Genomic DNA, 13961 nt, shown 5'->3' with positions numbered 1-13961 from the left:
CTTTTACTACTATCCTAACTATGGCATTTCATTTCTTCCCTGTTTCATGTGAAGTACACACAATCCAGAATTGATAAGTGTTAAAATTAAGTAATTAAAATGAAACAAAATAATTGAAAATAGTTTTCAGGAATTTCTTCTACAATGAAATAGTGTATCCAGTGTTTCCCATTTCTAAGATTTTATATTTTTCAAAATAATTCTTTGTAGAGATAGTTTTTTTAAAAAAGATTTATTAGAGAAGGAGACAGAGACAGAGCATGGGGGGGGGGGGAGGGACAGAGGGAGAGGGAGAGAGAATCCAAGTAGACTCCATGCTGAGCACAGCTCCCAACTCGGGGCTCGATCTCATGAGCCTGAATCATGACCTGAGCCAACCAAGAGTTGGATGCTCAACCACTGGTGCCACCAGGTGCCCCAATAGTTAGTTTTTTATTACCCATGTTAACGGAAGGAAACATTTATATGAATTAGCTAAAATAGGAAGATATTCCCTTCTCTCTCTTTGTTGAATAGTTCTCATCAAAGCAGCCACCTTTGCTTTCCTGCTGGGACAGTGCTACACCAGCCATGAGTAATTCATTAGGGTCAGTAGTAGGTAATAAATGCAGTAATAGAAAAGGCCGCAAACAGTGGCATGAAATGGAGATTGTAGAAGGAAATGATGCTTAAAATCAAACATCTAAGTAAAAAGCACTGAATTGATTTATAAAGAAAGCTTTTGAATTTTGATTTAGTTCTAGACATCTTGCATCTTAACCTCTGGGGGAAAATATATAGTTAGGAAAGATGCAAGATTAAGTATTGAGGAATGTTAGTATGGATGAAGAACAGATGTTAAAGGCTTATAGTTACTAGAAGAAATGTGCAGATATGTTTACAAAATATTATGTCAAAAACATACAATAAAACATTTCCTTTTTTTTTTTTTAAAGATTTTATTTATTTGAGAGAGAGAGAATGAGAGAGAGCACATGAGAGGGGGGAGGGTCAGAGGGAGAAGCAGACTCCCTGCGGAGCAGAGAGCCCAATGCGGGACTCGATCCCGGGACTCCAGGATCATGACCTGAGCCAAAGGCAGTCGCTTAACCAACTGAGCCACCCAGGTGCCCTACAATAAAACATTTTCATCATGTTTCCATTGTAGCATACCAGAGTACTCCATAAATGTGCATTTGTTAATCTTTATAATATCTTAAAACCCAGCCCTCTCAACCAATAACAAAATGGATTTTAGCTGTTTATAAGAATTACTATGTTAAATATGAGGTTTGTCAGACATTTAAATGTAACTAAGAAATTGGAGAATTGCCTTCTTTTAAAAATAGTATTTGATTTGGGACTGATTTGTAGGACTCTTGCTCTATCAGAGAGGTGGGCTCAATCTCTGAAGTTTTCTTTGCACTTTATGATGCACAATGAGTATATTTTAATTTTTGTCCCCAGGCTACATACTTATGTAAATATTGCACAGTTTCTGCATTTTTCCCATATATATATTGAGGGAAATAAACTAAATGATTATTGAGAACTCTTTCTAGGACCACACAGATCTCTCTCAGTTGAGACCTAAAAATACTAGCTAATTAAATCAAGATTGTTTCATGTCACATTGTATATCTGGTTATGTCATTTATTTTGTAAAAACATTTAGCTCTTCTTCCACATTACATATTAATCACAGGAAGGCTCAGTTTCTACCAGGTTTGTTAACTGAAAATTCTTTTGTTTCAGATAACAGTGCTTTAATACAACATAATCGGCAAATGATTTGGTTTGTTAAAACTAGTTTTCTAGGGGTGCCTGGGTGGCTCAGTCGGTTGTGTCCAACTCTTGATTTCAGCTCAGGTCTTAATCTCAGAGTTGTGATTCAGGCCCCATGTTGGGCTCCACACTGGGCATGGAGCCTGCTTAAAATAAACAAACAAAACCACAAAAAACTAATTTTTTAATAAGTGAAATTTGTTTCTCCAAGTACAAAAAACTTAAAAATTAACCATTTCAATGCAGTTCTTTCTACAGTGCATATTCAATTTGACAACTCAGGAGAATGCTTTTCAAACTTTTCTAAGAAGGTAACCTAACAGCAGAGATGTCAAGAGAATAATCCAGGAAATCAAGAGCAAATCTATGTTTTATCTTAAATTCATGTGAATTTTGCATTATACTTTATAATGTATCTTTATGCTAACATAGAAACATGTAAATTGTTTATCTTCAAGTAAATGTTGACTGCTAATTCAATTAAAGGCTGTCTAGACCAAAGAAAACCTATTTGTGGGCCACATTTATCCCTTGGGTTGCTGGTTCATCACCTCTGCTTTACCAGATCTGTTAAATATAAGCTCTATTGTATTGGGACCTATGGTTAGCTTAACATAAAGACTTTTAGGTGTGGTCCTCAGAAAACAATGTCTTATATAAATGGAATAGATAATTTATTGTTCTATTAAAACTCAGGCATTGACATAAATACATAATATTACATCATGTTCTAAAGTAAGGCAAGTATTTATTTTCCTTTTTTGATAGAAGCAACTTAAATGGAAATCAGACCCCTTCACTGATAGGAGGATGTCTTGATTTAAGGCTAAGTTTTAGTTATACTAACACTGAAGGTGCTTTATCTTGGTAGACCCCAAGTAGTTCACACTTATTAAAAGGAGGAAGGAAAAAGCAAGTCTCCTTTAAATTAGAGCTCTCCTTCATGACACAGTTTTCTGTTTAGCAAATCACAGACCTTTCACAGATAACCTAAAGTTAGAAGATTTTTTTTAAAGATTGAGTTTAGTGTGGTCCATATTAGACTGAGAAGTGGGATCATTTTTTTTTAAGATTTTTATTTATTTATTTATTCATGAGAGGCAGAGGGAGAAGCAGGCTCCCCACGGAGCAGGCAGCCTCATGTGGGACTCGATCCCAGGACCCTGGGATCATGACCTGAGCCACTCAGGTGCCCAAAGTGGGATCATTTCTTAACCTGATAGCAAGGAAGATTTTCTTATATTCAGAGATGGAATACCCCATCAGATTGCATGTCTTTGGAAGAAGTTGTGACCTTGATGACTCATTGAAAGAGCATTTTGTTGATTTGCCTTTGAAAATTTGCTTAACATGCATTCTTAGGTTCTTAACAGGGTCTTTGCTTCGGAATAGCTTGAATATCTGCTTTTTCCTGGTAGGTGGTAAAAAAAGAGTCTTTGTTACTAAGCTATTTATAAATATCTTATCCTGGTAGCAGTTACCTTCTGATATTAGCACTCACCATTGTATCAATCCAGACTACCCCCAACCCTGCTGACACAAGGATGCAGTAGGGGTGAAGGGGGTGGAGAGAAGAAGGCTGCAGGTGGCATCTTTCTTTGTCTTACTGTGTTCATTCACTTATTCTTTCATTGACGTTAGATTCAGTGTCTCAGATCTATTTCCTGGGTTCTGCATATGTAGAATATAATTTTTGGAAATACTTTTATTATAATCTGATCATAGTCTGCAGTCTATTTTATAGAAAACTGAATTATGTATTGGAGAAAGTATTTGCTTCAGTCTCTCCTGCTCTCCATACTGCATCAGTGTCTATTTCTACAATACAAATCTGATGTCATTTGCCTTCCTGAAAAACATCAGGGCTCCTGATAATTCGGGATTAACTCTAGAATCTGTAGCATGGCCTATTGGTCTTTCATCTTTCGTGATCTGGCTTGTGCTTACATTTCCAAGTCAACTCTATCCTACCAGCTCTATTCATCTTGTGCAAATTATCTATCATAGCATTTATCACACAGTTATTCACAAATTTCCTTTTTTTTTTTTTTTTGCCCTCACCACTGCTGAGGACAGACTGCTTTGATAAAAAGTGTATTTTATTTCAACTATTTCCAGAATCTAGCACTGTTCCTGGCACTAAATAAATGAGTCTCCTGATGCCCCTTCAACCTGGAAACTGTATTTCACTTTCTTTACTTTGAATATGCTTTTGACTCTATTCTTTTTGCCTGGATTGTCCTCTATTTCCTCTAGCGCCTACTTTTATTTACCTTTCCCTATAACCTCACAATATATATATCTTCCAACAGTGTTACTAAATTATGTTGATTTATATGTCTTCTCTGCCAGTCTAATGGTTAGACAGGGACTTAGAGTCTAAAATGTAAAAATAAAATGTAAAACTAAACAAAAGTGTCAGTGATTAGGGTTGCTCGGCTGGCTCAGTCCATAGAGCATGCAGCTCTTTTTTAAAAAATTGTATTTATTTGAGAGAGAGCACAAGCCACGGGGTGGGGTGGCGGGGGGAACAAAGGGAGGTAGGCAGGGGGAGAGGGAGAAACAGACTCCCTGCTGAGCAATGAGCCCCATTCAGGGCTCAATCTCAGGACCCTGGGATCATGACCTGAGCTAAAGGCAGATTGCTTAACCAACTGAGCCACCCAGGCATCCCTAGAGCATGCAACTCTTGATCTCGGGATTGTCAGTTCAAGCCCCATGTTGGGTGTAGAGATTACTTAAAATCTTAAAAAAAGAAAAAGTACCAGTGATTAGTGCAAAGAAGATGAATGAATGGTCTTTATTGATAGTATTCTGGAAATTTAGTAATGTACTTTTCAAACAGTAAATCCGTATTTGTGGCCCAAGGGTCAGGTTTAACCTCAATATATGTTTGTGGGGGGTCAGCATCCTGGTTTTTTTTTTTTTTAAACATTGGTATATAAAGACCCTCTTCTGTTGTTACTCCCAGATGTTCTACTCAGTGGCTTTACACAGTGGTTACTGCTTGCAGCTGAAGGTATCTAAGTGTATGACTACTGCTGTAGTCTCCCATCAGTTTGTGGCTACCCTACCTTAAATGGGGGCCTAATGATCTGATTGAGTAATCCAAATCTTACTTATTTTGCTGCCAAGAAGCAGTAGCTACCATTGAAAACTTCATTCAGCATTTGGGATTTTGCTTTTTACTTTAAGAATCTCAAAATGTGTGTGTGTGCGCACACACATCCACACCTCATGCTTATCTCCAAATTGATTTGAGGGATACTGCATGAGAAAGAGGGTCATATAAGTTGGAAAACACAAAATATTATATTCATCCCTAAGATTCACCACACATAGCATCATAATAAAGGCTTGTTTAACTTTGTTTAATCCAATATTTTCCAAACACATTTGGCTATGAAATCCTTTTAAAAATGTTATCTTGTCAACACTTTTCCACAAGAAACAGTTTGGAAAAACACTGGCTTAAAGGAAAGGACTATGCGATCTCCCAAGCGGGTTATTCAGTATTTGGATAGATGGTGAGGGAAGAATTCTAGATGTTGGAATTTACTAAAAATGAGAGTAATGAAGGAGGTTTGGGACTGGATGAAGGTCAAATTAGTTACCTTAACTTCTGAAATTAAAACCCAGCTGTCTTCTGCTAAAACTATATACAGTCATATGAGAAATAGATCACAAAACACATTCACAGTCTCACCCCCCCTCCTCCCTCTTTCTCGGTGTTGTCTCTATCTCTAATTTCGTCCTCAAAACATCTCTTTGAGGTAAGCAGGGCAAAGATTTTCATCTTCATTTTGCCAGTGAAGAAACTAAACGTAAGAAAGGTAAAATGACATACTCAAGATCACACACTTAGTAAATGGTAGAGCATTAATGTAAAACCAGATCTGATGACTTCTAGTGTTTCCATATCACCCAACTCCTGTCGTATTAGTGTCCCTATTGCATATAGTTTTTCATTGAGTGAAAACCACAGTTGGGAACGGAGATAGTTTTTTTTAGCACAGGATTGGTGAAGTGGCTCGTGGCTGATGGTCAGATTTCCAAACTGCTGAACAGTAAACAGAATTAGTAAATAAACCAAAAGCAGTCATTTACCAGAATGTTGAGATTTTTCAGAAAGTTTGTTAAATCATCTAAGGTAATGCTGAAAGTTTTTTGTAGAGATATTTTATTTTCTGGATTAGTGGTTCAAATGTTACATTATGCTATTTGACTACTATTCTTTTTTTTATAACAGCTTTATTAGGATATAATTCACATGACATACAGTGCACTCTTCTAAAGTGTACAGTTCAGTGATTTTCAATGTATTTAGAGTTATCAGTCCATCACCACTATCAAATTTGAGGACATTTCATCACCTCCAAAAACAAACCTTATGCCCATTGGAAAATACTCACCATTTCCGATCTCCCAGCCCTAGGCAACTACTAGTTCACTTTTTCTGTATGGATTTACCTATTCTGGACATTTTGTATAAATAGAATCATATAATACAGTTCTTTGTGACTAGCTCCTTTTACTTAGCATAATGTTTTCAGGATTGATCCATGTCATAGAATGTATTCAGTACTTTTTATTCCTGAATAATATTTCATGGTTATTATATATTATATTTTATTTATCCAGTCATCAGTTGATAGTCATTTGGGTTGTTTCCACTTTCTGGCTATTATAAATAATGTTGCTATGAACATTTGTTTACAGATTTTGTGTGGACATATGTTTTCAATTATTTTGGGTAGTAGTGGATCACGGTAATTGGTCACAGGGTGGTCAATTGGTAGATCATATAGTAGTGGGTCATATGGGAACTCTAAGCTTATTAGCCTTCTGAGGAAGACTGTTGTCCAAAATGACTGCATTTTACATTCCCATCAGCACTGTATAAGGGTTCTTATTTCTCCACATCCTCATCAACTCTTGTTTTTGTTTCTGTTTTGATAGCCATTTTAGTGAATGTGAAGTGGTATATCATTGTGGTTTTGCTTCGCATTTCTCTGGGGACTAATGATGTTGAACATCTTTTCATGTGCTTATCAGCCATTATTTGTATATATTCTTTGGAGAACTGTTTATTCAGATCTTTTACTTATTTTTTAATTGGGTTATTTGTGTTTTTATTACTGAGTTGTAGGAGTTTTTTTTTTTTTTTTTTTAAAGATTTTTTATTTATTTAGAGAAACTGTGCGAGCAGGGGGAAGGGCAGAGGGAGAGAGAGAATCTGAAGCAGACTCTGTGCTGAGTGGGCAGCCCAGTGTGGAGTTCCATCTCAGGACCCTGAGATTATAACCTGAGCTAAAATTAAGAGTCAGATGCATAACGGACTAAGCCATTCAGGCGCCTGAGTTGTAGGAGTTCTTTATATATTCTAGCCATGAGTCCTTATCAGATAAGAAATTTGCAGACATTTCCTCCCATTCTGTGGGTTGTCTTTTTACTTTCTTGATAATTCCTTTGAAGCACAAAAGTTTTCAATTTATTTATTTTTATTTATTTATTTTTATTTTTACATATTTTTTTAAATTATGTTAGTCACCATACAGTACTTCATTAGTTTTTGATGTAGTGTTCCATGATTCATTTTAATGAGCACTGGGTGTTATACGCGAACAATGAATCATGGAACAAGTTTTCAATTTTGATGAAGTCCAACTTACCTATTTTGTTGTTGTTTGTACTTTTGGTGTCACGTCTAAGAAACCACTGCCTAATCCAAGGTCATGAAGATTTATGCCTGTGCTTTCTTCAAAGAGTCTTATAGCTTTAGCTCTCACATTTAGGTCTTTGATCCATTTTGAGTTAATTTTTGTATATGACATAACAAAGGGGTCCAACTTCTTTATCGTATATACAGCTATCCAATTGCCTCAGCACCATTTGTTGAAAAGAATTTGATTACTGTGTGTGTGTCTGTGTGTGTGTGTGTGATATCTCTTACTTATTTTAATTCCAGTGTGGTTAACATACAGTGTTGTATTAGTTCCAGGTATACAGTATAGTGATTCAACAATTCCATATATTTCTTAGTGTTCATCAAAATAAGTGTGCTCTTAATCCCCTTCACCTATTTTACCCATTCCCCCACCCACCTGCCCTCTAGTTACATGCTGTTTGTTCTCTATAGTTAAGAGTCTGTTTTTTGGTTTATCTTTTTTTTTTTCTTTGTTCATCTGTTTTGTTTCTTAAATTCCACATATGAGTGAAATCATATGGTATTTGTCTTTCTTGACTGGCTTATTTCACTTCGCATTATACTTGGTAGATCCATCCATGTTGTTGCAAATGGCAAGATTTCATTCTTTTTTATGGCTGTGTAATATTCCATTATACACATACATACATACACACACACATATATGATGTACACAGCACATCTTTATCCAGTCATCTATCAATGGACACTTAGGCTGCTAATTTGGCTTTTGTAAAAATGCTGTAATAAACATAGGGGTGCATATATCCTTTCAAATTAGTGTTTTTATATTCCTTGGGTAAATACTCAGTAGTGTGATTGCTGGATCATAGGGTTTCCCATTTTTAATTTTTTGAGGAACCTCCATACTGTCTTCCACAGTGGCTGCACCAGTTTGCATTCCTACCAGCAGTGCACAAGGGTTCCTTTTTCTCCACATCTTTACCAACAGTTGTTGTTTCTTGTGTTTTTGATTGTAGCCATTCTGACAGGTGTGAGGTGCTATCTCATTGTGGCGTTTTTTTGGTTTTTTGTTTTTTTTTTTTCTCTTTTCTCACTGTGGTTTTGATTTGCCTTTCCCTGATGATGAGTGATGTTGAGTATCTTTTCATGTGTCTGTTGGCCATCTGTATGTTGTCTTTGGAGAAATGTCTATGCATGTCTTCTGTCCATTTTTTTAAAAGATTTTATTTATTTGAGAGAGAGTATGTGAGTGGGGGCAGGAGCAGAGGGAGAGGGGCAAACAGACTCCACTCTGAACATGTAGCCTGACAAGGGGCCCACTCCCACAATCCTGAAACCATGATTTGAGCTGAAACCATGACTTGAGCTGGCACCAAGGCGCTCAACTGACTGAGCCACCCAGGTGCTCCACTTCTCCCCATTTTAACTGGTGTTGAGTTGTATAAGTTCTTTATGTATTTTTGATACTAACCCTTTATTGGATATGTCATTTGCAAATAATCTCCCATTCAGTAGGTTGTCTTTTTGTTTTGTTTGTTGTTTTTTTTTGCTGTGCAGAAGCTTTTTACTCTGATGTAGTCACAGTAGTTTATTTTTGCTTTTATTTCCCTTGCCTCAGGAGACATATCTAAAAAAATGTTGCTATGGCTGATGTCAGAGACATTACTGCCTGTGCTTTCTTCTAAGATTTTTATTGTTTCAGGTCTCACATTTAGGTCCTGAATTTATTTTATTTTTGTGTGTGGTATAAGAAAGTGGTCTGGTTTCATTCTTTTGCATATAACTATCCAGTTTTCCAAACACCATTTGTTGAAGAGACTGTCTTTTTCCCATGGCATATTTTTTGCCCCCTTTGTCAAAGATTAATTGACTGCATAATTGTGGGTTTATTTCTGGGTTTTCTATTCTGTTCCATTGATCTGTGTGTCTGTTTTTGTGGAAGTACCATACCATTTTGATTACTACAGCTTTGTTATATAAGTTGAAGTCTGGAATTGTTTTGTTTTTTTCTTTTTCAGATTGCTTTGGCTATTTGGGGTCTTTTATGGTTCTGTAAATATTTTACTATTGTTCTAGTTTTGTGCAAAATGCTTTTGGTACTTTGATAGGGATTGCATTAAATCTATTGATTTCTTTGGGTAGTATAGACATTTTAACAGTATTTGTTCTCCCAATCCATGAGCATGGGATGTCTTTCCATTTCTTTATGTCATCTTCAATTTCTTTCATCTGTGTTTTATAGTTTTCAGAGTACAGGTCTTTCACCTCTTTGGCTAAGTTTATTCCTAGGTATTATTTTTGGTGTAATTGTAAATGGGGATTGTTTTCTTAATTTCTTTTTCTGCTACTTCATTATTAGTGTATAGAAATGCAACAGCTCTCTGTACATTGATTTTGTATCTTGCAACCTTACTGAATTCATTATCAGTTCTAATAGTCATTTGGTGGCGTCTTTAGGGTTTTTTCACATATAGTATGATGTCATCTGCAGATAAAGTTTTGCTTCTTCCTTACCAATTTGGATGCCTTTTTTTTTTTTTCTTGTCTGATTACTGTGGCTAAGATTTCCAGTACTATGTTGAATTGAAGTGGTGAGAGTGGAAATCCTTGTTTTGTTCCTGACCTTAGGGGAAAAGCTGTCAGTTTTTCTCTGTTAAGGATGATGTTAGCTGTGGGTTTTTCATATAAGGCCTTTATTATGTTGAGGTATGTTTCCTCTAAACCTGCTTTATTGAGGGTTTTTATCATAAATGTATGTTGTACTTTATCATATGCTTTTTCTCTGTTGAAATGATCATGTGGCTTTTATCCTTTCTCTTGTTGATGTGATGCATCCCAGGAATAAATCCCAGTTTTAACAAGGTGCACATGTTCTCCATAGGAAGTGCTGGCTGGTACTGGGATGGAGGCCCCACAAAACTTGTAGTCAGCAGACCACAGTGTTGGCAAACTTGCACTGGTCTTCTGGGGGAGGGGCTCACAGCACTGGGACTGAGCAGGCCTGGCTGGAGGGGGCAGGGCAGGGTCTAAGCTAGTTGGGTAGTGAGAGTACTGATTCCTGCTGGTGGCCACGTGTTTAATGCTGGGTTTTGGAGAGGGAAATGGCCCTGCCCGCTCCTTTGTTCCTAGAGAAGCCTCCCAGTTTAATCTGTCCTTCTAGGACAGGCTCTACAATTAGTAAATAACTCTCCTTCCCTTGTGCCCCAGGCATTTTCTTTTCTTTTCTTTTCTTTTTTTTTTTTTAAGATTTATTTATTTTAGAGAGCGTGAGTTTTTGTGCACAGGGGTTGGGGGTAGGGAGACACAGAATCTCAAGAAAGCTCCCCACTGAGCATGGAGCCCGTACACAGGGCTCCATCTCACGACCCTAAGATCATGACCTGAGCCAAAATCAAGAGTTGGATGGCTTAATGAACTGAGCCACCTAGGCACCCCCTACCAGGCATTTTTCAAACTGCTGCTTCTATTGCTATATCTCTGCAGGCTGTTTGTTGTGCTTTGTGCTTAAAGGTGGGGACTTAGTTTTCACTTACCTTCCAGGTTCTCCCAGAGCTGAGCCTGCTGCTAAGTTCCAGGCTTGAAGTCTTGCTGTTTGTAAAAACTCACGAAATTCATCCCCTCTGGTTTTCAGAGCCAGATGCTATGGGGATTCATCTTCCCCATGTGGCTCCCCAGTGTGAAGGTGTTTCTCTCCCCACTCTGCCCCCACGATTCCCTCCAGCAATGGCCCCCTGAGTCTGTTTAGCTCCCGCTTACGCCCTTCCTACCCTCTTCCATATGGCTTCTCCTCTGCCTTTAGTTGTGGAGTTTGTTCTACCAGTCTTCTGGTCGTTTTCTGGGTTATTTACACTGATGTGAGTGTTATCTAGTATCTGTGGGACAAGGTGACCTTAGGGTCCCTACTCTGTCATCTTCCTTTGATTATACTCTTCTTATTTTCATAGAGGAGAATAAGAGTGTTTTAGGGTCATGGGATGGCATTGCTGTAGCATTATGAAGAAAGTTGCTGTTCTCTTTTATGTAAGATTATAAATGACATCCAGATCAGGGGACAGATAGGACCATTTCCTTCATGCTGAACAATTACTCATTTTGTATTTACTTCCTCTTTGCACTAGGTTTGAGCTCTCTGAAAATTAATTTGTTTTGATGCCTCTAAGATTTACAATGTTTTAAAATATCCTCTTACAAAGAAGAAGGATTCAGAAATACTTGTTATGAGCAGAGATAATGTATTGATTCATAATTTAGCAAAAAAATATATGGTTTTTGGTCCAATTTTTTAGAAGGCAAAAGTATGTTTGGTGCTCTGTTTCAGCCCACTTTTAGCAAGAAATATTATCCTACCTAATACTGTTTCTGTGGAACTCAAGGGTAGATTCTATTATATATGTCATTTTCTAACATGGTGATGGAAGAGTTGGCCAAGTAGTAAGATGGACACAAAGGAAAGGTACAAAGTCAGATTTCTTCAGATTAGGGGACTGAGACCTGGACAAAGGATATGTGTATATTAAGATGTTTTGGTCCCAGAAGTTTTAAAACTGATCAATAAAATTATGTAATGTCTGATTGTTTATTATGTATGTTTGCTATTCTTATAGTTGGAAGGAAGCAGAGAATATATTTGATGTCTATGGATAAATCAGGGCTAGATCTCCACATGGCTGAGGGAAGTGGCTGCTGCTTCCATGAATAGGCCTCAAGAATGCAAGCCATACCAACTCCTCCTACCAGCAATCTACTCTGCCTAAAAATTACTATAGGAAAATATTTGTCTGAATTTTTAGGGTTTGTTTCCCCCCATGTGTTCTTTTTTTAAATACAAATACTCCAGAGAAAAGATATCAACGACTAACTGGCAAGTGAGAGAAAGGTGTGGAGCCTGCTTAAGATTCACTCTTAATCCCTCTGTCCTCCCCTCCCTTTCTCCCTCTCTTTAAAAAAAAAAAAAAAAAAGTATAGAGAAGAGAATAAATAAAATCCCATAATTCTATCACCCACAGATAATCACTATTCACATTTAGTCTGTTTTCCTTGTCCCATGCCTAATGGTGTTCATAATTGACATTAGTATACTTTTGTTTATGTATCTGTATTTTCTCATGTCATTAACTGTCAGCATTTCTTTTTTGTCAGCATAATTTTCACTGTATATATTTAATAAAATGGGTATACAGTAAGTCAGTTGAGTCTTTTAGTTGTTCCTACTGGGATTTAAAATTTCATAGTTTTGTTAGTAGTACACTTTAGGGGGCTTTTTGCAGTGAGCCTTGCAGTGGAGGTGCTGACTAGGATAGGCCTGCACCAGCATTTAAGTCAAGGAAGGAGGACCATAGCTGAACCAGTTACATAGGAATTGTTCTTTTCTTCTCCCAGCCCTCAGTATACTGAAGGGAAAGAGAGGCCCAGAAAACTGGAGAGGGATGAGAAAGAATCAAATCACTATTATACCTTTCTTTCTCAGTGAAGGTTCTTTAGGCCTCAGGCCAGGCCTGTCCTAGGGGAGGGGAAAGAGCTTTAAATTAGATATGATTGACATTTTAAATTGGATTAAATTGACTTCAAGTAGACTTTTTTTTTGAATACTTGAAAATTATTGGAAAGCTAAAGAAACTGGTTAAGATATTCAGGGAAAGGAAGGAGAAATTCTAGATGGCAAATTGAAAGTGATGATTGGAGAAAAATAAGCCACTTCTTGTTTTAATTCCCCACCAAGTAATACTGGGACATTTTTTTTATTAACTTTAATGATATTAGTGGAGAAGAGAGATTTGACATGAACTTTATTGCCTCTAAAAGTAGTTAGCCATGTGGATGAGGCATGTGAAGGTGTGATTCTTCAAGTAGTATAGATATGGATTCTCTGAACTCAAGGGAGAATGGATGATCTTCTCCCTTCTTTTTTCTTAAAAAAAAAAAAACAAAAACAAACTTTTGGTAGGGGGGGATGAGGAGATGTGGATCAAAGGGTACAAACTTTCAGTTATAAGTTGAGTAAGTCCGGGAATCTAATGTACAGCATGATGATTATAGTTAATAATACTATATTGTATACTTGAAATTTGCTAAGATCTTAGATGCTTTCACCATACACAAAAAATGGTAACTATATGAGGTGATAGCCGTGTCAATTAACTTGATTGTGGTAATCATTTTATAATGTATACATGTATTAAATCATTACATTGTACCTCTTTAAAAAACATCACATGGTATATATAATTTTTGTCAGTCATACCTCAGTAAAACAGGAAAAGAATGACTTTTTCCTCTTAATCATAACACTAATATATTCATATTGTAAAGAATTTTAAAACTTCTGAAAAGTACAGGTAATAAACATCAATGCAGTCCATCACTCCATCCCAGACAGGAGCAGCAGCCTTTGGGTATATTCTTGCAGCCTTCCTTGTGCCTTCTTAAATTGCTTATTGCCTTTTCCTTTTTCCAAAGCTGAGATCATACTCATAAAATTTTTGTGGCCTGCAGTTGAGGCTGCAGAGAGAAGCAAAAATTGTAACAT

At 36.8% G+C, this 13961-nt stretch overlaps 2 protein-coding genes across 4 annotated transcripts in view; one reads left to right on the top strand and one right to left on the bottom strand.

Annotated features, from left to right (window-relative positions):
* MATCAP2 (microtubule associated tyrosine carboxypeptidase 2) overlaps window positions 1-13961 on the top strand; it is a 43498-nt gene that overhangs the window by 14897 nt on the left and 14640 nt on the right. The gene's annotated exons all lie outside the window — the stretch shown is intronic.
* Window positions 4274-13961, bottom strand: part of EEPD1 (endonuclease/exonuclease/phosphatase family domain containing 1) — a 287236-nt gene continuing 277548 nt past the window's right edge. The window contains exon 10 of one of the 2 annotated variants that reach the window (XM_078059455.1): window positions 4274-5582. In XM_078059455.1, coding sequence (XP_077915581.1) covers window positions 5459-5582 — 124 coding nt within the window. In that variant the 3' untranslated portion in view covers window positions 4274-5458. Of the gene's footprint in view, window positions 5583-13204; window positions 13934-13961 lie in introns of those variants that run through there. The other variant, XM_078059456.1, reaches the window with a different exon arrangement.

The sequence above is a fragment of the Halichoerus grypus genome, chromosome 12 (assembly GCF_964656455.1).
Source record: "Halichoerus grypus chromosome 12, mHalGry1.hap1.1, whole genome shotgun sequence".
NCBI lineage: Eukaryota > Metazoa > Chordata > Mammalia > Carnivora > Phocidae > Halichoerus > Halichoerus grypus.
The sequence above is the reverse complement of the archived record's forward strand: the minus strand, read 5'-3'. Positions and strand labels throughout refer to the sequence as shown.